General features: G+C 43.0%; 1 protein-coding gene across 2 annotated transcripts in view; it reads right to left on the bottom strand.

Annotated features, from left to right (window-relative positions):
• LOC133371393 (connector enhancer of kinase suppressor of ras 2-like) overlaps positions 1-25,417 on the bottom strand; it is a 463,521-nt gene that overhangs the window by 28,463 nt on the left and 409,641 nt on the right. For both annotated transcript variants that reach the window (XM_061598777.1, XM_061598778.1), the window contains exons 17-19: positions 21,546-21,721; positions 13,454-13,527; positions 5,021-5,092 (exon numbers count right to left, since the gene is read on the bottom strand). In XM_061598777.1, the coding sequence (XP_061454761.1) occupies positions 5,021-5,092; positions 13,454-13,527; positions 21,546-21,721 (322 nt within the window). The remainder of the gene's footprint in view (positions 1-5,020; positions 5,093-13,453; positions 13,528-21,545; positions 21,722-25,417) is intronic.

The raw sequence follows: 25,417 nt of genomic DNA, 5'->3' as shown, positions 1-25,417 counted from the left end.
CAATGTAACTATTAGATCTATTTTTACCATTGCATTTTCTATTGCAGATGAAGAGCAAGCAAGAAATCTTATAAATAAATACATTAACAATAAATAAGATAAAATTGTTTGGACCTTGAATTGGTCTCCTTCAGTGCTCCAATATCACAAGGATTGCAGTTTCACATGTACACATATTAGAAATAATGGGTTGTATTCAACCAAGTTTTACTCAGAAACTACATTAGCCATGTTCATTCATTTCAGTGGGTCTGCTCTGAGTAGGACTAATACTGGATGCAACCCAATGCCCAACCACACAATCCACTCTCTCCAATATGGTAAAACGGCAAGTTTGCCACCACTTAAGGGGCATTCCTATACTTATATTGAAGGCAAAACTAACAAACGCTAAGGATTGTAGTCAACTAAGCCCTACTCAGAGTAGACCCATTGAAAAGAATGAACCTAACTTAGCTATTCACTTCAACAGGTCTACTCTGAGTAGAACTAGCATTGAATGCCACCCTAAAAGTCTGTGCAGGCCTATAAGTCCTGGTGCCCTGCTCGACGTAATCGGAGAGCCCACTTTGTCTCCCCAAGTGACAGTGGGGAAGAGGGAGTTGGCCCTGCCCCTTATCCATAGGGCTGTCCATGCACTGGCCTCACTGTTACTTGGGCAGGCCTTACCCCCAGCAGCCAGTCAGCAGTGCTGGCTGGCTCTTAGGGGCAGAGCCTAAAGGGAGGACCTCAGGGAGAACTGGCTCCCTCTGGTTTGGCCCTTTCCTAGATTATAAAATCCAGGCACCTGTAACACACAGTAAAAGTCTGTGCACATCCACAATCCCAGTCTGCAAGGAGACACCACAGGATGCTGGTAGGACAAAGCCCTAGCAAAACCTCATCGCTTAGAAGCCATTGATAATAATGTTAATAATGATAGAATCATAGAATAGTAGAGTTGGAAGGGGCCTATAAGGCCATTGAGTCCAACCCCTGCTCAATGCAAGATGATGAAGTCCTAACAAAAACTCATAGCTCAGACAACATTGATATGAATGAGGACAATAACACCAAGAAGAATGACGCCTGTTTTCATATTAAACAGCCTTGCAAAGCGTGATTAAAAATCAATACTTTTTTCTTTCTAGTCTTTTCAGCAGTTCACATTTGGCTCTGCACACACCACACATTTAATACCCCCCCGAATCCTGGGAACTGTAGCTTGTTAAGGGCGTTGGGAATTGTAGCTGTATGAGGGGTAAAGTACAGTTCCCAGAATTCTTTGGTGGAAGCCAGGTGCTTTAAATGTATGGTAGGTACGCATCCAGAGTCTCAGAATTACAGCCTCTCTGCTCTTTTATCTGCTTTATTCTGAGGACCAAAAACAGTGTGCTCTAGTCAAGTATCCTCTGATGTCCTTAGTACACTGTCTGTAGGAAGTAATTTAAAGTATTAATAACTTTCTGCTTTTCTTTAATTGGAGTTAATGTGGGCAACCCCTGTGCTTTATCACAAAATCCAATCTCATCTCCAGTTTTGATTTTTTTAAACAACAGTGAGCTGATGAATAAGGATAACAATATTTGCCATTTCTTCAGACATAATCAATGCATACAGAGAGCTATGGCTGGAAGGATCTCTCATTTCTGAGCCTATTTGTGGCACACTATTTATCACTGAGTGACCAAGGCAAATGAGAAACAACTGTATTAATTTCATGATTAATTTATTGCAGAGAACATCAGTGTGCTTGTGCAGACCTGACAACGCAGCATGAGAGCATCAATTTTGCAAAGCAAAGTCTGTCTGCAACAGACAGAACAGCAGGAAGGATCCACTCAAACAACTATGTGAACTGCCAGCGAGTCCCCACATGTTGGTACTTAATCCTTTCATGAATACAGACCTGCATCCAGCGCAGATCCAGCACCAGCCTGCGGCAAAGCATTCCTTGCAAATTTAGGACCAGCCTCTTACATGGACACACACTCTTAAGAACAGAGTCCTGCTGGATCCTACCAAAGCTCATAAGAACATAGGAAGAACCCTCCTGAATGAAGTCAATGGCCCATCTAGTCCAACATCTTGTTCTCATAATGGCCAACCAGATGTCTATGGAAAGCCCAAAGCAGGACCTCAGAACAGCAGCATTCTCCCTACATGTGATTCCCGGCAACTGGTATTCAGTGGGATGCTGACTCTGACAGTTTCTAACCATGATGCGCCGGGGGGGGGGGTTAGCTCACCAGCAGAAAAGACAAGGATATAATGTCCCATCACCTTGTCTCTCCCCCTCCCCTGCCAACACAGGTATTCAATTTTGTCCTCGTTGTAGTTTTGTTTGTTTGCCTCATGAAAGAATTGTTAATTTGTTGTTTATTGGACTTGTTTAGGTGATTTTGTAATTTTTGTACATTTTTTATAAAAAAATGTCAATACTGAGTTTCTTTTATACAATAACTTGGTTAGAATTAAATCATATGAACAGAGGTATGTGAGTCCTACAGTTAAATCTTTAAATTGAATAGGAACCCAGAAGCTGCTTTATACTGAGTCAGACCATTGGTCCATCTAGCTCAGTACTATCTACACTGACTGGCAGCAGCTCTCCAGGGTTTCAGGTAGAAGCCTCTCCCATTCCTACTTGAAGATGCTGGGGACTGAACCTGGGACTTTCTGCATGCAAGGCAGATGCTCTACCACTCACCTATGGCTCTTCCCTTAATGAATGGACACCTCTTCCAGATACAGAGAATTTGTTTCTCTATGTTAATATTTGAATGCTATCTACCAATAAGAGGGATTTCATTATCGCCAGATGGAAATAAACTGCCCAGACCTTACATGATCAGTCAGGGTTCCCCCCCACACCGGTTTTGTAAGGGTGGTGCTGGACCAGGCAGAATTAGGCAGAACAGAGAAACTTTGGAAAGAAGAATGGGAGACTATATTACCAGTCCCAATGAGAATATTTTAAGCAGTTGTGGGGAATCTCTGGCCCCTGGACCTAATAATCCCCACACCACACCCACCCGCCCTGATGTCATTTGCTATGTCAGGTGTGGGGCTGGAGAGATGTGGCTGCAAAGGAACAATCCGAATCTTAAAGGACGCTCCTTATTGTATCTGGACAAGGATGACGTGCTGACAGTGCTGATCAGTGCCAATAGTGAATACCACTGAAGTTTTGCATTTGCAGGTGTGATTTCGATTCAAACTGCACAAGAGACTCACTGTAACCACAAATCAGCTGACTGCTGATTACAGCAATAGCTCAGCTAACCAATCCTCCAGGAACTAAACAAGGTTTGTTTTTTTTAAGGTGAAATTGACAAGCTTTGCTTTGCCATGGATAAACTTTTCAGCCTGTGCCTTTGCTGTGATAGGGTGAAACTGACAAGCCTGTGTATTTGCTTTGCATTAAAGAGATCTCTTGCTTTCTCTCAGGGCTGAGGAGGGAAGGATCCAGTATGATTCAGAGGAGGGGGAGGGGGTGGGTGCCACCTAGGTACTCTTTAAAGCACCTGTTGAAGCGACCCCCACCATCTATGAGCGGGTGTAGGAACCTATCCTTATTCTTTCCATGTTATTCGTACCTTTGGTACCAAAGTTTCTGTTAAAGAAATAATATCCAGGAATGCATCTATTTGGTTAACTGAGATATTATTGTACAGCAAGTTCCTTTGCAGCTGCATTCTCAGAATCAATCAGCTGATTGGTGCCAACAGTGTGCCTTCAAAAGGGACTCGCTCTCAGACACTATCAGATCTTTGGTGCTGAAAGTGAGCCCCTTTGAAGATGTTCTCTGATATGACAGGTGATTGACATGGGGCGGCTTGTCAAAGGTGGTCTGCTGGGGTTGGGGAAAGTAAGGATCTAGTCTACCAGCTGGATCTACTTGTCCACTCCTGTTTTACAGAAATTCCCTCTACATTTTTTTAAGGAAATCATGAAAGATGTATTTCATGTGGCAAAGCAATGCAAGGCCTGGTTGTAAGAATGGAACAGTGTAAATAAAACTCTGTCTAGCTGTATATTAACATGGTTTAATGGTAAGCTTTGCATCACTGTTTTTCAGAAATGTATGAAGTATCACTGCGAAACCTGATTTTAATCACTGATTTAAACCAGCCCTTTTTTCTCCTTGCCAGTGTAAATCACTGATTTATATCACCTTGATTTAAATCAAACTATCCTGTTCATTTTAAGCTATCGTGATTAATAGCTGCCCATAGGCTTGTCCACTATGAATGTACATAATCCTTGATGAAGAACTTAAGCAGGGTCCTGCTGGATAACACCAATGCTCATGATAAGATGCACAGGTCCCAGAACAGATATAAGGAAATGTGTTAGGCTCCTGTTCTTCAGACTCCACAGGATAAATGTAACTAGATCCCAGGGAAAGAGCATTTGTCAATGCACTCATGTATAAAGAATATTGCATATATACCATCCTGCCATTTCTAGCTAAAAATACAAACCAGGCAGCTGGTAACATGAAGGTGGGGCCTCTAATCAATGCATATCTAGTCCAAGCTATAATGATCTGCCATCTACTTCAGGACACTGCTGAGACAGCTTGTATGTTCTGTCTCAATTGCAGGATTCCTAACTGTGGTCCTGAAACCCAAATGTATGGCTCTCTTCAAGGTGCTGGTTCTGCCTTATCTTGAGTCACCTTCCTATCTGCCTGGAACCATGGAGCTACTGACTTCCCCCTTTGCTTGGGTCATCACCTGTCCTTGGTGATGGACGTCGCCTTGTTACAAACTTGTAACTGGCCCAGAGAAATGATGCTCAGTCCCTGCTCCCTTATCCCTTACTTTGTGGTCCAGTACGTATACACATACATATGCACAGACACAATTAAAATACACAATAAAACTACACATTCACGGCCACATTCAATCTGTTCAGAGCCATGGGAACTTCAACCCAGACAGATGATGCAACTGTAATTTTGTTTCATTCTGTTGTTCTGAATATATCAGAATGAAATTACTGTATTTCTACGTAGAATATCAATGTGTCTTACCTATTCATTTCTTCCAGGCAGTCGGTTGCAAAGTAGAAGCTCTTAATTTTGGGGTGACAAGCTTTGAAAGCACTGCAAGGGAAGCAGAAAGAGGGAGAATAAAATTAAGTTAAGAAAATACTAGGAGTTTGAGTTTTAACAGCAGCTGACCCAGTGATACTGACATTCCAAGAATCCTGTGTCAAGTTCCTTATGAATATGATGTCGAGTTCTTTCCCAAGTTAGAACTAGCTGAGTAGACGCTGATGATGATGAAGAAATGGAAGAACTCAGAACTTGAGCTCTTGCCTTCAGGAGTTTTTTTTTCCTTAGGGAACAGAGTGGATACCCTGCCCATAATATCAATTAATGTGGCATGGTACCAATTTTTCTGTATCTGTGTACAGGAGGTGTAGGGAATGTTGGTCCTCCAGATGTTGCTGAAGTATAACCAGAGCTTGGAAGATTACTTTTAAAAAGTAATAAATTACAGTTACAGTTACATGGCTCAAAAAAGTAGTAATTACCGTTACAATTACAATTGCTCTGAAAGTAACTGATTACTTTACTTTTCCTCCAAAGTAATCACTACAATTACATTTCAGTTACTTTAAAAAAACGCCTACAAGGTGCTGGCCTTGGCTGCTGCACATCTAAGTAGGCCAAAACAACATTAAAAGTAAACACACACATACAGAGGTAGTAGAATAATTATTTTTATTCATAAGATAGCAATGGTGGTCTCTCCGCTGGTAAGGGTGGTGGGGGAGGGAGGCTGAGGCCACTACTCAGATCTTTGCACATCAAACCAAATGCAACCCCCCACTCAGCCAGCCAGCATAATCTCTCTCACTTAACCACCTCCCAGACCCTGCCCTGCCACCAACTAAGGGACACTCACTCAAGCAAACATTTTCCTCTGAGATGCAAAAAAATTAAAATACTACAAATGAAGCACAGTAGCCAGAGAGGGTGGTGGAGGCCACTTTGTGTGCCAAGTGCAAACACAGTATTCACGCATGCGCGCGCGCTCACACACACACACACACACACACACGTTGTCATCTTTCACCTCCACAGTTCTTTATCTCCATTCTGCTGCTGCCTCCTTCTCCTCCTTTATCCATGTTCTAGACCTCTGGATCCTTTCCCCCTCCACTCCACTCTTCATCACCACTATCTGTTTTTTTAAAAAAATGTTTTCTCCACTCCACCCCGTCTCACTCTTTGCCTCCTCCCTCGGCACCTCCTCCCCACCCACAGAGCATGAGGAAAGAGCGACACTGCACAGAAGCCCAGTTTGAGGCACATGATTTTCATCCACAAATCAGAGGAGCAGAAGACTTCACCTGCTCTCCCCCCCCCAAGCAACGCCCAAAAGTAATTCTGGAAACGTTACAATTACTCCACAAAAGTAGTAAAATTACTCCTAGTTCTATTACAATCAAAATGTAAAGGAATTACCCACTCATTACTCAAAAAAGTAATGAATTACAAGTAATTCGTTACTTGTAACTAGTTACTTCCAAGCTCTGAGTATAACTCCCAACAAGCATGGTCAATAACCAGGGATTGTAGGAGTTGTAGTTTAGCAACATCTGGAGGGCCAAAAGTACAGAGTAAATCCATACCCAGGAAACAAAGATTTTTTACATGGTCCAAAAGATGCACCCTTTTTTGGTGATTTTATTGAAGGTGCCAAGTGGGGTGCATCTCCCAAGGCACATGCTTTAGGGGCTGTTGGACACTTCCCATGATCTGTGCAGTGCCCCAAAGATCATGATATTGGAAGGGATATTTGGGTATACCTTACTCAAAGCTTGGAAAAGTTACTTTTTAAAACTACAACTCCCATCAGCCCCAGCCAGCATGGCCACTGGAGTGGGCTGATGGGAGCTGTAGTCCAAAAAAGTAACATTTCCAAGCTCTGACCTTACTGCTGCAGATACCAACATATGGAGGTCTGGGTCCAAGTTTGAGGAGGGCCACTGGCAGACCTCCACCACCTCCTGAAGACTTAGCTGCTGGCAGCATCTGGGCCAGAAAGTCACCCACCATTGAAATGAAATTTCATTTCATTCACCCACCATTTTCATTTCCCATTGTGTTCCAGAGTGACCCAACATTGTAGGCGCATCAGAAACTGCCTTACATCAGGTCAGATTAATTTTCCACCTAGATGAGGACTGGCAATGGCTCTCAGGTCCCTCCCATCACTCTCTACCTTATCTTTCTAACTGGAGATGCCAGGGATTGAACCTGGGACCTTCAGCTCGTAAAGTGTGCTCTGTACCACTCAGCTATGGTCCAACCCCAAAGGTTGGGTATTCTGGGGAATTGTGGGAAACGTAAAATGGTGGGTGGCTTCCTGGACTCAGCTGCTGCTCTGTGGTGGGCTGATGCCCAAGGGTGTTGGGTGTGTTGGAGGGCCAAACCAATGTCATTGCTAGTACACCTTGCTGGGCTTCATGGGCAACAGCAAGTGCCTTTCAGTATGGGTGTGGGCATCCTTTCCCTTCCCATTCCAGGTGTGTTGGAGAAATGGGAAGACTTTGGATCCAGCAGATCCAAAGTCTTGCCTGATCTGGCCACCAGACACACTTCTGTTATCCCCTTTTCACTGTCAGAGGACTGATGATGAAGTGGGGTCAGCCACAGAGGTTTCCAGGGCTGCAAGGACAGTGGTGGCTTGTCTGCTAGGGCAAATAGGGGCACTGCCCCACCATCCTCAGTCTGCTCTCACCCAAACTAGTCCCCACCAGCCTGCTTTCTTGCTTACAACCAGTCCAGGGGTTGGTACTGCGGGTCAAATTCCGTCTCAGTGTTAACAGCCCTTGTAGAACTCAGCAGGGCAGAGCATGGGGACAACATTAGAATTAGTCGGCTCTCCCTGTTGTTGGCTCTGGCCTTGCCTACTCTTGATTTCCCTGCCAGTCCCAAAGGGCTCCAGCCACTACAGCCAGGATGCTTCCATGGGCAGGGGTCTTCCTCCGTCTGTAGATCTCCCTCTCCATCCGTGGAGGAGGAGGTCTGCATAGTCCTGTGGCCCCTGGGGTTTGGTTTGATGTTAACAGTTGGATTGTTAACATTTTTGTTATCTCTGCGGGTGTTTTCTTGGCAATTTTGATCATGTACATGTGATCTGAGGGAGGTGGGGTTTCTGTCTGTAGCTTTGAGAATTATGGTTGGTGCTTGTTTGTAATCTTTTGTCCATTCTGCATGGTCAGTTGCCTTTAGGCATTTTATCAGGTGTCTAACAAATGAAATAAATGCTCATGATGATGTTAGGGTGGCAGCCTAAATGTCTAAAAGAATAAAGACTCTTACTAGCGGCAGAGAACCAGAGAGAAAAACCTATGAAACGAACATCACTTTTCCCTCCCTACTAGATTCCCCTACACCCAGCTGAACAAAGAATTTCTCTGTGGATTTTTTTGTGCCTGGCTTGAAGTCCAGGATGTGCAACTGCCTAACTCCTTTTTTGTATCGTCGTCTTATCAAATGCCTTAGGAGGTCATTCAAAGAGCTATTTTCTGCATTTTCATCAGAAACTCAGACCAGGTCACCATCAAGCTTAGATAACTTATGTAACACCCCCAATGTGTGACCTTTTAGAAAATGAACTGGAAAACCCTTTCAAAGCAGGCACTTGCTGTTCACACAGGGAAGTTTTCTGGGTTTGCATTCGGTGGCACAATAGCTCTCTGATGGCATTTGCTGGTAGGGGAAAAAACTAAAAGCTATGTCTGAGGTTTTGGTCCTCTTTGGTGTGTAAGCTGAAAAATGGTTCACTACAGAAACAGCTCTGCAGGAAAGCAAAGGCGAGAGCTATATAGATGAGTGTGCCAAGGATGGAGTGAAGAGGGGAAAAATATTTTAAATAAATCATTTCCAGTCCCAGGTTTTAATTTCAGTGTGTTTCTTTAAGCTGAGTCGCAGACACTTCCCAGAGAGTACTGATGTATTGCAAAGCAGCAGGGATTTGCAAAGCAATGTAGATTACATTGTGGTGCAATTAGAAGAGTGAATGAGCACCTAGCTGATGCTCTGATCTCCTTCAATGCTAGCCAAGAAAAGGCAGCGCCAAGGAATTCCAACCTTGCCATTGTGTGCCTTCGGTCATCAAAGAGACCTTCGTCTTGCTGACATTTTCTTCTTCTAGTGTAACTCCACCACACGGCACTTGTTTTTTTGGACCTCCATACATCCCACAAGTCCTCCCTGTTGTGCAGTGGTTTTGCTTGAATACAACTGCCAACTTGAAAGCCAGCTCTTGTATGTGCAAAACTCAATGCACCTTCTTTTGAAGTCGACCAATAAGAGCTTCCTGAGGACTATTATTGGCTTCACCTCATTATTTAACTAGTGTGTGGATGTGCTGCAAAGAGATGGTCCAGACAAAAGATGAACCAATCTCCAGAAAAATCTAGGAAAGGAGGAATTATCCTTTGCAGCAAATGCTGTGCTATTCACATTTTAAAGGAGGGCTCCTCTGAGCTTCTCTCTCGTGGCTAAAGAGATGTTCCTAAACCCTTTGATCTCTCATAAAGAAGATGTTTCTGAACAACATGGTACCAGAATGGTTTCATTTGCAGTTTGGTCAGAGTCCCTTTCTCAATACTGACTGTAGCAATGAAACGATGTGGGCAACAACCTGTAAAATAATACTTTTTTAAGGTCAAAAAGTCTTATTAGAAGTTTTCCATTGACAAAAATAAATGCCTTGACCATAGGTAACCCCATTTAGACACCAGAAATATCTTGTTCAGTCTTTTGTAAAGAAAAACATGTTAAAACTGCTGGCTGGGGCAGTCATCTTGCATTTCTCCCCAACTAGCCAATTTTCCTTAAGTTTTGGGGAAGGTTGTCCCAGCAGAATTTATTCTCCATTCCTGTAAAGTGTTAGTACTTGGTCCCTTGTCAAACGGCCATGTAATCCTATCACTTCATTTCTACTACAGTGGCTGTATCAATGAGTAACATCTGATGGGCTTTCAGGAAGGCCTTTGAAGAGAACTTTTTCTCCCGTTGGCATTGGGTTGGCCACTGTGGGAATGGGATGCTGTACTAGATGGGGCATTGGCCTGATCCAATAGGACTCCTCTTTTGTTGTTCTGTTCTGTTGCTTCAGACAGAAGGATTAGAACGATCAGTGGAGTTTGGTTATCTACCAGCTTTCACATTTTCCAAATGCTGCAATGCAGTTCTTAAACAAACAAACAAAAAAAGAAGTATCAGAATGCTTATCACCCAGAAGAGTTAGTTTGTAGCATTGTTCACTTTCTGGAAAACTATTCGGTCAAAGCACACAGCTGGTTGATATCGCCAGAATAAAAGGGTAGGGTGGAGACGCTAACATCCAAAAATACGATTGCTCATTGGAAGCCATCAAACTGAATAAGTTCTGTTTAACAAAGGCAAGAGCACTTTGCTTGCTGGATGAATTTAGTTGTTTGTGAATTCTGATTTAAGCTGACTTGATCCACACTTTCCATGCTCATGTTTGAATCAGAACTTGGCTGTTCACCAGCTTCCACACTTCCCAAATGCTCGAATGATGTTCTTAAGCTAATTTTTTAAAACTAAAAATGTGTTTCTAAAATGTGTATGTTGAGAGAAAATTAAAATGTAAAATATGATTTTAAAAGCAATTTTTTGTACCAATTTTTTTATTTAAAATTTGCAGAATAACATGGAAATAGAACAGTATGAACTGATGAGTGAGCACACACGAAAGTGACACAGATGGGAAATAGGCTGCATTCAGACACGAGGTTTGTTGTGTTAGTTTTACTGATTATAGTGGTGGTGCTTCTGTCCTGATTTCTAACATTGCTCTCTCACTGAAGTACCTGTTGCATTATGTAACTGCAGCTTTTTGGTCGATATGATGCCATGCTGCACTAAATTCATACCAGGTAGGAGTGGTGTAACAACAGTGAACATCACTGGACATGTTGTTACTCCCCCACCCTTTCAGCACATGCACACTTCTCTTCCCCCAGGATCCCCCCATGAAAATAGCAGGAAAAAACTATATGCCAGCATACCACCCCAAATTTCATCACTTTGCTCCCATGATTTTCTGGGTTAATGGGGATGCAAACAGATGTTTCTGGAAGCAACTAACACAGAAATTTATTTATTTATTTTGTATTTCCCAGCAGGAGCCCAGGGCGGCAAACAGAGCACCAAAAAACTTTAAAACTTCATAAAAACAGATCTTAAAATACATAAATACAAAACAGCATTAAAACAATTAAAAAACCACCTTAAAAAGGGTTAAAAACATTAAAAAACATATTAAAAATTCTGACACAGATGCAGAAATGAGTGCTAAACTTCTGCTATGTTCTGCTGAATTTCCAGAAGTGGCTTTTACATTGTGTGAAAGATCAGATAAAATGCAGAAATTATCAAACAAGGAAACATCTGAAAAATGGGCGAAACTGCCATGTTAATGCAGCCACAGATTGATCTGTCCATCCCTAAAGAACAAACAACAAAGGAAGCCTTGAAGGGCACAGAGCATCCCAATAGTGTACACTAGAGGGCAGGCATTAGCTATTGATTATAGGTGCATAGACTAGGGCTGGAAAGAACTGCCAATCGTGGTTCTCTCAGTTTCTTGTTTTTCCAATGTTAAATTCAGTTCTCCAAATTTCTGCAGCAATTTGTGATTTTTGTTTTTTAGAAATCCCCTTCAGCATTTTAGTGTGAATTTCTCCTAATAAAACTCATTTTTGTAGGCAGTTTTGACTAAACTACACATTTTTGCCAGCAGCGTCTCCCACCTTTTGTATGTTATTTTCACTCATATATTCATTGGTATGCACACTTTCCCCTAATACATGCATTTCTGTAAACATTGTTTGGTTGGAGAACTGCATTGCAAAATTTGGATAAATGCAAACTTCGAAGGATGGCCATGTTTATGTTCTCATATTGTATTGGAAAGTGCAAATTTGACAGATTTATCTTTAAATGTGAACTGAATCGAATTTCTCCCCCATCCCTACCACAGGTGAAGGACAGGAGGAGAACAAACCACCGCTTGGTGTGTGGCTGGATCCTTGCAACAGTGTGGGCACAGGTTGCTTCCCATTCCCCTTCACTCCTCTGTTTTGCCTTTCTGCAATCCTGTGATGGAGCAGTGAAACCTGTCTTCTGAGGAACTATCTCTTGAGCTGGCACACTGTACACCTGGAGTGGAAAGCTTCAGGCCAGGGGGCAAAATATGGCCCTCCAGGCCTCTCTATTAGGCCCTCGGGTCTTTCCTAGACCACACCCACTCTCCCCATTCTCTGCCTGGCTGGAATGTGTACTTGAACTGTAATTATGCCTCTTGCTTCTCTGGATGAAGATATGTAAGCGTAGAAACCTCTGGATTTTGTGTGAATGGACTGCAGCCTAATGTGCAAAGATAAACACTTGCATCCATTGGTGGCATATGGCCCTCAGAAGATTGCCCATGAGGATATGTACCCCTTGAGCTGAAAAAGCTTCTCCACCCTTGCTGTGCACCAAATGCAATTCCCAAACAGCCACCCTGGGCAGGTCTGAAAGGCCCATCTGCACACTCTACATTTAAAGCCCAAGTATACCACTTTATAAACAGCCATGGCTTCCCCCAAAGCATCCTGGGAACTGTACTTTGTTATGGATGCTGAGAGTGATTAGGAGACCCTTATTCCCTTCACAGAGCTACAGCTCTCAGAACCAGCTTGGGAAATTGTAGCTCTGTGAGAGCAACAGGGGTCTCCTAACAACTCTCTACACCCTTAACTACAGTTCCCAGGATACTTGTGTGGGGGAGGGAACCCATGACTGTTTAAAGTGGCATGCTGCTGCTTTAAATGTAGAGTGCAAATGGGCCAAAATGTGGCATGAAACCCAAACTAATAGGCTTTTCCTGTTGGGACTGTGATTTTTAATTTGCAGTACTGTAGTGGGTCCCTTCATGATAGGCACAGCTATGCCCCTTCCCCCCATTTTTGCTGCTGGGTTGAGAATGAGATCCTTGTTGGTGGCTTCTCCCACAACAACCAATAAGCCAATAAGCAATAAGAAAAGGGGGAGTGTTCGCTACTGAAAAGAGTCTTCTCACGGACTGATTCACCTCCTTTCACTCTGATTAGCTCCAATCAGCAGGAAAAGACAAGGAAGCACGTTAGAAGATTCTTCTCAGTGGCTAACACACTCCCCTTTCATCTGATTGGCTCATAGGATGCTGGAGACATAGGGACCCTGCTCCCGAAAAAGGTAAGGAGTCTAAGACTCCCGAGACCCCAGATGACTACATCCCTGTTAATTTGTTTTAATTTGTCGCCCAGAGAACTCTGGCTATTGGGTGATGCTAAAAATGAAATATAAGCAGAAGGAAAGAAAGAACAGGAAAGAAAATATCTGCAGGGATTCACCTTCCATTTGCAATCTTTTTTGGTTCATACTTACTGTTTCCTCCTGCATTCGATGGCTCGATCTATCCTGAACTCTGGCAAACTGATGAATCCTTCTGCTTTTTCATCCTATCATGAAAGAAAGAAGAAACATCAGTTGGCAAAGAGCAAAAGGTTGAGAGAGGAGATCCCACTCACTTTTGTTATCCTATGTATTGAGTAGCCAGATCCCTGAGCAAAAGCTATAGTTAATACTGAATCCATTTGTAGATGACCTTTAAATATGAGCACTTTCAGCAACAAGAAGAGAAATTTGAAACTATTAATAACTGGATGATTCTCAAGCCTCTGCATGGTGGCTCTTTTTCACTTTTGGGTGAGGAATATGGTTTTTTTTAGCTGATTTTGCACCAATTGTTTTGCATGCCATAAATGTTCTAGCCCAGGCCACAAGAAAAACCAAAGTAAAAAATCCCTCATATCCATTGATTTAATTGTGGCTTTAATGGGATGAGCTTGCCATTTCTGTCTCTCCTCCCCCCTCCTCTCTAAGCAGCCCCTCTTGCAAAATGAAAAAAAAAACAGAATATACTGAAGTGGTAAAGTTGCATGGCAATTTTCAAGTTTTCATTAGGACTGAGCCAGAAACACTTGTGAACATTTTCAGTAAACACAAACAAGTACTCTTCTCTTTTAGCAATTCATTTTTAACAATTCATTTGAAAGTGCTCGTATATTTAGAAAGTATTGCTCTCACTTGGAATTAACACAATTTTCTGTCTGTGATGGCACTGCTTTGCCAAATCTGATTGGCTGTGTTGCATTCTGATGTCAACTGGCTTATTATGTGATCCCCTGACCCAACTATGGGGGGGCTCACTTATGTGACTGATCCAGAGAGTATTGCCCTCACTCTCAGTTGGCTTTGTTTGCCCTTACTAACATCCTTACATAGTCAAATCTGATTGACTATATAGTACATACCATCACAAATGCGACCCACAGAATGGAGTGCTCCTGTTTTGGTTTCCAGCTTCCAAACTTCATCATAAGAAAGACAGTTGCGCTTCTGGGTGCCTGATACCCCCTTAAATACTAGCATGGGGATCCCAAATACAGGCCTGTCTTTCAACATCAACAGGTGTTAATTTCCCATGGAAGTAACATAATATTTCCTTTTGTTTAATGTGATTTTTGCTCACACCTTGTATGTGCAGACATCTCTGAAAAGCAAATGTTCACACTAAGGATTGGGTACTGTTATTGCCCCATTTAACCTGAGAAGAACTTCAGGCTCATATGGTACAAGTGGAAACAATGTTTATGTAACTATCTTTGTTGGGTGATCAAAACAGCAGGAGACCTTATTAATAAACAAGTAGATGGTATGGAATCGAACAGACACGAGTAAGACTTCCAAATTGGGGGGGGGGGACTCACCTTGATGTTTTTGTCCTCATTATTATTTTACATGAGGCACATTCATTTACTCATTCACTGCCCTCACATTGAGAGCTGGTATCATTTGGGGACGAAAAGACATATCACACAAACCTATGCATGTTTATCCAGACGTGAGTCCTGCTGTAGTTATTGAGGGTTACTGCCAGCAGGTAAGTTTACTGAGGATTGACGCCTGAGTTATGAATAAAGAAGTTCTGAGTTCAAATTTTACCCCATGCATGAGCTTATTAAGGAATGGGGAATTGGACCTGGCCTGCAGGCAAGATCCTTATCACCCCCATCCTCCAAAGACCAGCTTTGACTGGTTGATATCAGGAAATCTGAAACCACCGAGGTGTCCTGGCTCCCATCCCAAAACACCACAACAAGGGTTGTCTTTCAAGTACAAGGAGAGATTTATTCAGGAAAGCTTGATACAGGTTCTGCAGTAGGTTCAGACCACTAGGGTCACAAATCCAGAGTCTGAGAGCAGGGTCTGGAGCAGTAATGTAGTGGCAAATCTAGAAGTGCAGGGTCCCCTCCTGATAATCACAGCTACACCCCCTCACGGCCACACCCCTTCTAAGATTATACAACCTAATATTAGAGAATAACTTGTCCAGGTCTGATACTGCTTTCTGCTTCTCTATCCTTGTTAATGCCTTCTCTCACAACAAAAGATGTCCCTAGGAGCCAATCGGCATGAAAGGGGAGTATGTTAACTACTGAGAAGAGTCTTCTCAGTGGCTGCCCCCTTCTTTTCAATCCAATTGTCTCCTATCAGTAGGAAAGGACAAGGAAGCATGCTAGAAGACTCTTCTCAGTGGCTAACACATTATCCTTTCATGCTGATTGGCTCATAGGATGCTGGAGACATAGAGACCCTGCTGGGACCCTGATCCCCAAAAAGTAAGGGGTCTAAGACCCCCGAGACCCTGGATGACTACACACCTGGCTAGAGTTCAAGATTGGATGGTAGCAACAAAGACGCCCTGACAAGTCTCCATGCCCTTCCTTCCTAGCTTTAACAGAGCTAGGCATGGCGAGTTCACTCATGCGACTCTCACCCTGCATGGGAAGAGTGTGCTTAGAGATGAGTGCTTCAGCAAGGAGGCGGCAACTATTGGTGCTGACAGAGGCAACATTGAGCCCTGCCCCCCCGCCAGCCTCTCCTCCTGCTCTGTTGCCCCTTCTAGCGAGGCAAGAGCTTCTCCAGTACCCAATGATGCATCCTGCTCTGGGCAGGGCTGAAAGCCAGAGACTTCATCACCCTATCCCTAACATCCTGCCAAGGGGGCTGGGTCCTCCCCCCCTCCCAGCTCACTCATCTCCTCATCTGTCAAATGCTGTCACCCCAGTCCAGACCCTGTCGGAACTGCGAAGCTCTTGACAGCAAGAAAAGGCACAGCACTTTGCAAGCACCAAGAATCAGCTGATTGGCAGTGCCTGCAAACTGCCTACATGAATAGTGCAGGTTTCCCCAAAGCAGACATTCAGCCCTCAACACAAGGGGGTGGACAAAACGTTTGTCCCTGCTCTTCCTCTTACATGATTCTAATTGCTTGGGCGAATGCATCAATACGGCTCTAATCTTACTATAACCTTCATTTGGAAAATGCATGTTCGACTCACCCTTTAGTGTATATAGCGTGCAGAGACATAACTGGGGCCTGTTTTGACTCATGATCTGGATGCTCCCCGCCCTGGATTACTGAGATGGGAGAAAGGTAATGAGACCTGCAGGAGGGGATATGGCCCAATGGTTAGAGAGGTATTGAATTCAGGAGTAGAATTTGGCACTGTGTCCTCAGTGCTGGGCCATGGGAGCTCTAACCCTGTATACATGTGCCCTGTTGGGCAAAGTGGAGCCTATTTTGACTAAGGACGGGGATGGGAAAATCTGTCAATTTTGGAGTGTGGTGTAGTGGTTAAGGTGCTGGACTACAATCTGGGAAACCAGGGTTCGAATCCCCACACAGCCATGAAGCTCTCTGGATGACGTTGGGCCAGTCACTGCCTCTCAGCCTCAGAGGAAGGCAATGGTAACCCCCCTCTGAATGCCGCTTACCATGAAAACCCTATTCATAGGGTCGCCATAAGTCGGGATCGACTTGAAGGCAGTCCATTTTCCCTTCCCATTTCCCCCCTGATTTTTCCACTCTCTAAGTTTACTTCACCACATTTCCACATTAGTTTGTGTGTTTTTTAAAAAGTCCGCATTAAAATTTTTCAGCATTGTAGTGCACATTTCTCCTAATATACACATTTTTGTAGGTTATTTTGCCTCAGAACATTTCTGCATGCAATTTCCCCCAATACAGCACATTGTTGTATATTTTCATTAATGTATGTATTTTTATGCACACCTTCCCCCTAATATATGCATTTTTGTACATATTCTTTGGTTGGAGAACTGTATCACAACATTAGGAGAAGTGTAAATTGCTAAAGATAGCTGCATTTTGGTCCACATATTGTTTTGGGAAGTGCAAATCATGTAGGTCTGCATTAAAATGCAAAGCAAATGGAATTTCTCCCAGTCCCTACTTTTGAGTAGACAATGACAGGTTCACACTGTAAGTCTTGTGCTGCTAGCTGCTATTTGTTCTCAGGAGTATTTGCATGGGTGTCTTAGCAGATTCAATGGATAGACAACCCAGATTCTTTCCATCAAGCAGGAGTGCCATAACACATGTTCCACTGAACTAACTCAGTGGTAGGGAACCTTTGTCCCTCCAGATGTTGTTGGACTATAGCTCCCATTGGCCTTGGATATTGGCCATGCTGGCTATGGTTGATGGGAGATGTAATTCAGAGACATCTGCAAGCACTGGAGCAGTGAATCAGCAACCTTTCAAGGAGTTCTCCAAGGTGCTGAACCTAATTTGGGACTAAGTTTCAGCACCTTGGGCAGCTCATTGAAAGTATGGACTACAATCCAGAGCAGATTCACTGCCCCGCTGACATGGAAGCCACCAGTCTTCACTGTCTGGGGGGCCAAACTGAACTAACTGATACTTAGGTCTAGGTTACTCATTTGTAAATGTTGAAATCCTTGATGTGCAGTGATGTGTAGGCCTGTGCACCCATCTGCCATGATGACTGGGAAGTTGCAATTGCAGTGACAAATTGGAAGGATCTTGGTCATCAGTGCTGGATGACTGGAGGTGGGCTAACATTGTCCCTACTTTTAAAAGTGCAAAAAGGAGGAACCTGGGAACTACAGACTGATCAGTCTGGGAAAATTCTGGAGCAGATTATAAAGCGGTCAATCTGTAAAACTTTGAAAACAATGCAGTGATTATTATTATTATTATTATTATTATTACATTTTATTTATACCCCGCCTTTTGGCCAAAGGCCCTCTAGGCAGCTTACAAAAAAAAAATAAACACAGGTATAAGAATACAATAAAAATAGAATAAAAAAGCCAACTAGAAGCCAACATGGATTTGTCAAGAACAAATGCTGCCAGACTAATCTCATCTTTTTTTTTAATCAGGTAACCTCCCTGGTAGACTGTGGAAATGCTGTGGACATAATATATCTTGACTTCAGCAAAGCTTTTGACAAAGTGCCCCATGACATTTTGATCAGCAAGCTAGGTAAATGTGGGCTGGATGGAACAACTATCAGGTGGATCCAGAGTTGACTACTCAATTGTACTCAAAGAATGCTTATCAATGGTTCCTTCTCAAACTAGGGGGAGGTAATAAGTGGGGTACTGCAGGGCTCAATCCAGGGCCCAGTGCTCTTCAACATTTTTATTAATGACTTGGATGAGGAGGTGCAGCAAATGCTTATCAAATTTGCAGATGATACAAAATTGGAAGGGATGGCTAATACCCTGGAAGACAGAAACAAAATTCAAAGGGATTTTGATAGGCTAGAGCACTGGGCTGAAAACAACAGAATGAAATTTAACAAGGAGAAGAGCAAAGTTCTACACCTAAGAAAAAGAAACCAAGTGCACAGTTATAAGATGGGGGATACTTGGCTCATCAATACTACATGCGAAGAGGATCTCAGAATTGTTGTTGATCACAAGCTGCATATGAGTCAATAGTGCGATATGGCTGTAAAAAAGTCAAATGCTATTTTAGGCTGCATTAACAGAAGTATAGTTTCCAAATCACGTGAAGTACTCATTTCCCTCTATTTAGCACTGGTTAGGCCTCATCTTGAGTACTGCATCCAGTTCTGGACATCACACTTTAAGAAGGGATGCAGACAAACTGGAACAGGTTCAGAAGAGGGCAATGAGGATGATAAGAACATAAGAAGAGCCTGCTGGATCAGGCCAGTGGCCCATCTAGTCCAACATCCTGTTCTCACAGTGGCCAACCAGGTGCCTGGGGGAAGCCCGCAAGCAGGACCTGAGTGCAAGGACACTCTCCCCTCCTGAGGCTTCCGGCAACTGGTTTTCAGAAGCATACTGCCTCTGACTAGGGTGGCACAGCACAGCCATCATGGCTAGTAGCCATTGATAGCCCTGTCTTCCATGAATTTGTCTAATCTTCTTTTAAAGCCATCCAAGCTGGTGGCCATTACTGCATCTTGTGGGAGCAAATTCCATAGTTTAACTATGCGCTGGCAGAGCTTGGAAAAGTTACTTTTTTGAACTATAACTCCCATCAGGCCAATCCAGTGGCTATGCTGGCTGGGGCTGATGGGAGCTGTAGTTTAAAAAAGTAACTTTTCCAAGCTCTGGCGCTGAGTAAAGAAGTACTTCCTTTTGTCTGTCCTGAATCTTCCAGCGTTCAGCTTCTTTGAATGTCCACGAGTTCTAGTATTATGAGAGAGGGAGAAGAACTTTTCTCTATCCACTTTCTCAATGCCATGCATAATTTTATACACTTCTATCATGTCTCCTCTGACCCGCCTTTTCTCTAAACTAAATGATCAGGGGACTGGGAAACAAAGCCCTATGAGGAGAGACTGAAAGAACTGGGCATGTTTAGCCCTGAGAAGAGAAAACTGAGGGGAGATATGATAGCACCCTTCAAGTACATGAAAGGTTGTCACACAGAGGAGGCCAAGATCTCTTCCCGATAATCCCAGAGTTCAGGATACAGAATAACGGGCTCAAGTTACAGGAAGTGAGATTTCAACTGAAAATCAAGAACAACTTCCTAACTGTTAAAGCAGTACAACAATAGAACCAATTACCTAGGTGGTGGGCTCTCCAGCACTGGAGGCATTCAAGAGGCAGCTGGATGCTTGCATTGAGCAAGGGGTTGGACTCGATTGTCGTATAGGCCCCTTCCAACTCTACTATTCTATGATTCTATGAGCAGAGCTATTCTTATATACACATCAGAGCTATGGGCTCCTTAGGGGAGGAAGGGCAGGATACAAATTTTAATAATAATAATAATTAAACATACATGTGCACATATGCCCAACTGTCACACTGCTTTCTCTATGCCCTGTCTAGCATGGGCCTGAGCCAACCCATATGCAAAGAATGTCCATGGTTACATATTATAAGCGAGACCTACAACAAAACTGTTGCAGTACAGAGTGTTCTTGTTAGGAATGCTTGAGGAATTCAGTCTGGGTAAATTCTGATGTGAACTGACCTGAATTGCACATCCCTGACTAATGTGCACATTGGAACCTAATTATCCTTTAGATTTCACAGTTCTCCAAGTCTTGGAATGCAGTTCCTGGCTCAAAAAAAGTATCAGAAATGTATTTTAGGAAAGAACATGTTTATACATTTATGTTTGGGGAGGAAATATGTTAAAAATACATATTTAAATAACATTTTTGTGCTTTTTTTAAATTTGCAGATCAGTGCAGAAATGGAATTGAGTTATAAATGAACAGATGCATAATTGCCATCGTGCAGGATCCCAGCCAGGATATTCCATTCCAACCCTTCAATCTCCATTTAAATTTCTCTCTCCCTAACAATCAGCATTCCTGGCATGCTCAGTCCTCATGGGCCTCTTTTGGGGTCCCCCCACCCTTTGGGCTTTTCTCTCTCTAGTGTTTTAGCACCTCTGCAAACTCCTTCCCTTCCAAGTCTGCTGATACCTCTTTCTTGTGCATGGATAGTGGCATTTTTGCAACATCAGGACCATAACTGATAGAGGTCACTATTAGCATATATGATGGACCTCTCCATACATCACAAAAGCACTGAGCGGTTTGCACCTCATGTTTTTTCTTCTCAAACATAAACAATCTTTTTGCCACAGGGATGGAAGAATCTGTCACGTTCAGTTCTCTCAGTTTCTCATTTTTCCAATATTAAATTTAGTTCTCCACATTTCTGCAGAATTTTTTAAAAAAATTCTCATGAAAACTCCTCAGCATTTTAGTGCAAATTTCTCCTAACAAGCACAGATTTGTATGCAGTTTTGACTTATGTACACATATTTGTTCAAGCAGTTTCTCCTAGTACGATTCGTTTGTTTATGTTATTTTCACCAATACATTCATTTTTAGGCACACTTTCCCTTAATAATATGGAAAACATTGGTTGGTTGGGGAACTGCATCTCAAAATTTGGATAACTGCAGATTTTGAAGGTTGGCTGTATTTTGGTTGTCTTGCAAAGAGAAAATTTGATAGATTCAGCTTGAAATGCAAACTGAATCAAATTTCTTTCCTAACCCTACTTTGCCAAGAAGCAACATGACAATATATTTCATTTCAGGCTTTTCATCCTCCTCCTGATTGTGGTGGGTACTCACATTCTGGTTAGTGTACCAATAGAGGGAAGAATCCTTCAGGACAAACCAGTATTTTTTCCACTTCTGGGTGAAGTAGCCTTTGGCATCCTTCTTCTTCCACAACCAGCCTTCGCAATCTCCATGTCCCAAGTCTTTGCAGGAAATCCTCCGCCTGCTGCTGTTGTTCAATGAGCCTCCTTGAAAGGAAATGGGAACATGAGAACTTCCAAAAATCACAGAGAGGGACGGTATACTGGCTGTCCATTAGCTAGCGGGCTAATGGACCACCTCTCCCTATATGTACCAACCCGGACCCTGCACTCAGCATCGGAGGCCCTTCTTCATGTGCCCCTCCGAAAGAGGTGCAGAGAATAGCAACACGAAAATGGGCCTTCTCAGTGGTGCCCTCCTTTTTTGTGGAATACCTCTCCAGGGCGCCATCACTATCCATCTTTAGGCATCAGTCAAAAACATTTCTCTTCTCCCAGGCATTTGGTTCTTAAATTTGGAAGGCTGTTGTAGGGCTTCTGCCTTCATAAGAAGGCTTGCTCCACTGCCTTATGTACTGTTTTGTCTATAACTTTTTATTTTTTTAATCTTTTACTTTTATTTTTTATTTTTTTATCAACAATAAGTCACGTTGAGTGTGCATATATGTGTAGAAAAGTGACTAACAAATTTGATAAGTAAGTAAGTAAGTTCAAGGTTCTGGTTTTGGTGTACAAAGCCCTATACAGCTTGGGAACTGGATACCTGAAAGATCATCTTACCTTTTATATACTCAGTCGATCACTGCACTGTGCAGGTGAGGACCTCCTGCAGATACCATCAGGTGGTCCATTCTGAACAACACAGGAATTGGGCCTTTAGTATTGTGATACTTTGGAATTCCATCCCCTTAACTATTAGACAGGCACCATCTCTGTTGTCTGTTCGGCGCCTGCTGAAGACTTTCCTCTTTCTACAAGCCTTTTAAGTAAAGACCTTATCCCAGTCTGCGTCTGTGCTGGAATTGTTTTTAAAGATTTTTTTAAATAAGTATTTTTAAAAATATGCTTTGTTTTTAAGACGTTTTATATATGTTTTTAGTGTTTTGCTGCTTTTTTGCCTCCCTAGGCTCCTTCAAGGAAGAAGGGTGGGATATAAAATTAATAAATAAATATAATATAATATTACATTTGCTCCTCTCTTTCCCCTTTAAGGATGGTTCATAAAAAACTATGTGATTTTAAGTCCAAACCTTTTGAGTAGGAAGAGAGGGTCATTCATGAGCAATCCCTAAATCCATTTGGCATTTTATCCATCTAATTCACAGGACTAACTGAGTTACAAGTTTCATTTACCACACTTCTGCATCAGTTCGCAATTTATTTATTTTTTAAAAAGTTTTCATAACATCAGCATTTTACTGCTAATATCTCCTAATATACACATTTTTTTGCCAGGAATACCTACTAATATATGTAATTCAATGTGCTATTTTCAATAATGTACATTTACCCCCAAATATATGCACTTTTGTACACATTTCTTTAACTGGGGAATTGTATCACAAAACTAGGAGAAATACACATATTGAGGGATAGCTGCATTTTGATTTGCATGTTGCTTCAGGAAGTGAAAATTAAGTAGACTTCCATTAAAATGTAAACAGAACCAAATAGCTGGCAACACATTTAGACAGAATGACTCAATGAAGACATCACATCAAATCTTGTTTTGTACTATTATTTATGATTTAAAAACAGACTTTAAAATACATTAAAACAAAACAACGTTAAAAACTTTTTTTAAAAGCTTTGAAGACATCTAAAAAAAAGGTTAAGAACATTGTTTAATTTTTTAAAAAACATATTAAAAAGCAGTTCTAACACAGAAGCAGACTGGGGTAAGGTCTCAACTTAAAAGGCTTGTTGAAAGAGGAAGGTCTTCCATAGGTGCCGAAAAGATAACAGAGATAGTGCCTGACTAATATTTAAGGGGAGGGAGTTCCACAGGGTAGGTGCTGCCACACTAAAGGTCCATTTCCTATGTTGTGCAGAATGGACCTCCTGATAAGATGGTATCTGCAGGAGGTCCCCACCTGCAGAGTGCAGGGATCAACTGGGTATATAAGGGATAAGATGGTCTTTCAGGTATCCTGGTCCCAAGCTGTATAGGGCTTTATACACCAAAACTAGAACTTTGAACTTGGCCTGGTAGCAAATGGGCATCCAGTGCAATTCTTTCAGCAGCAGGGTGACATGTTGGTGATATTCTGCCCCAGTGAGCAGTCTCGCCACTGCATTTTGCACCAGGTGCAGCTTCTGAAACAACCTCAAGGGCAACCCCACAATCCAGCCTGGAGGCTACCAGTGAGTGGACAACAGTGGTCAGGCTATCCCAGTCCAGAAATGGCTGCAGCTGTCTTACCAGCTGAAGCTGGTAAAAAGCACTCCTAGACACTAAGGTGACCTGGGCCTCTAGCAACAAAGATAGATCTAGGAGCACCCCTAGACTACGGATCTGCTCTTTCAGAGGGAGTACAACCTCATCCAAAGCAGGCAACTGACCAATTATCTGAACTCAGGAACTACCAACCCACAGCGCCTCTATCTTGCTAGGATTCAGACTTAGTTTAATGGCCCTCATCTAGGCCACCACTGAGTCCAGGCAGCGGTCCAGGGCTTGCATGGCCTCTCCTGATTTGGATGTTACAGAGAAATAGAGCTGGGTATCATCAGCATACTGCTGACACCTTGCCCCAAATCTCCTGATGACTGCTCCCAAAGACTTCATATAGATGTTAAACAGCATGGGGGACAAGATGGTACCCCGCGACACCACATAGCACAATTGCCAGGGGGCTGAAAGACAATCACCCAATGCTATTCTCTGAAAATGACCCTGGAGATAGGATTGGAACCACTATAAAACAGTGCCTCCAATACCCATCTCACCAAGTCAGCCCAGAAGGATACCATGGTCAATGGTATCAAAAGCCACTGAGAGATCAAGTAAGAGTAACAGAGTTGCACTACCCCTGTCCTTCTCTTGATAAAGGTCATCCATCAGGGTTACCAAGGCTGATTCAGTCCCATAACCAGGCCTGAACCCAGACTGGGTTGGGTCAAGATAATCTGATTCATCCAAGTGTACTTGCAATTGATGCACCACAACCCTCTCAATCACCTTCCCTAAAAGGGGGGTATTTGTGACCTGTCGGTAATTGCTGCAAACCAATAGGTCCAGGATGGGCTTTTTCAGGAGCAGTCAGATCACTGCCTCTTTCGGGGTGGCTGGAACCACTCTTTCCCACAATGATGCATTGACCACACCCTGGATCCACTTGGTCAAACCTCCTCGGCAAGCTTTAAAAAGCCAAGAAGGGCAAGGGTCAAGAGGACACATGGCTGGCCGTATCATCGCAAGCACCTTGTCTATGTTATCAGGCTGCATCAACTGAAACCATCCCCATGATGTTGCAGTAGACGTTGCACTGGACACCTCATTGGGAACTATAGTAGATGTGGATGAGGCATCAAGACTGCTACAGAAGCGAGCAACTTTACCCTCAAAGTGCCTTGCAATCAATTCACAGTGGGCCTCCGAAGGGTCAAAGACTCCATTTCCTGGAGCTGATGTCAACAGACCCCTGACAATATGGAAAAACTCCACTAGACGGCTACCTGAGGATGCGATGGAGGCAGAGAAGTGGGCCTTCTTCGCCACCCTCACCACCACACAGTAGGCACTGTTATGATGTTTTACTCATGCCTGATCAGCCTCACAGCATGTCTTTTGCCTCTTGCGCTCTGGCTGTCGTCCAGCCTGTTTCAATGCCCTTAGCTCACTGGTGTACCAAGGTGCAAACCGGGCTCCACAATGCCAGAGGGCGCTCAGGGGCAACCTTG

The sequence above is a fragment of the Rhineura floridana genome, chromosome 16 (assembly GCF_030035675.1).
Source record: "Rhineura floridana isolate rRhiFlo1 chromosome 16, rRhiFlo1.hap2, whole genome shotgun sequence".
NCBI classification, from domain to species: Eukaryota; Metazoa; Chordata; class Lepidosauria; order Squamata; family Rhineuridae; genus Rhineura; species Rhineura floridana.
This window is presented reverse-complemented; position numbering and strand designations above follow the sequence as displayed.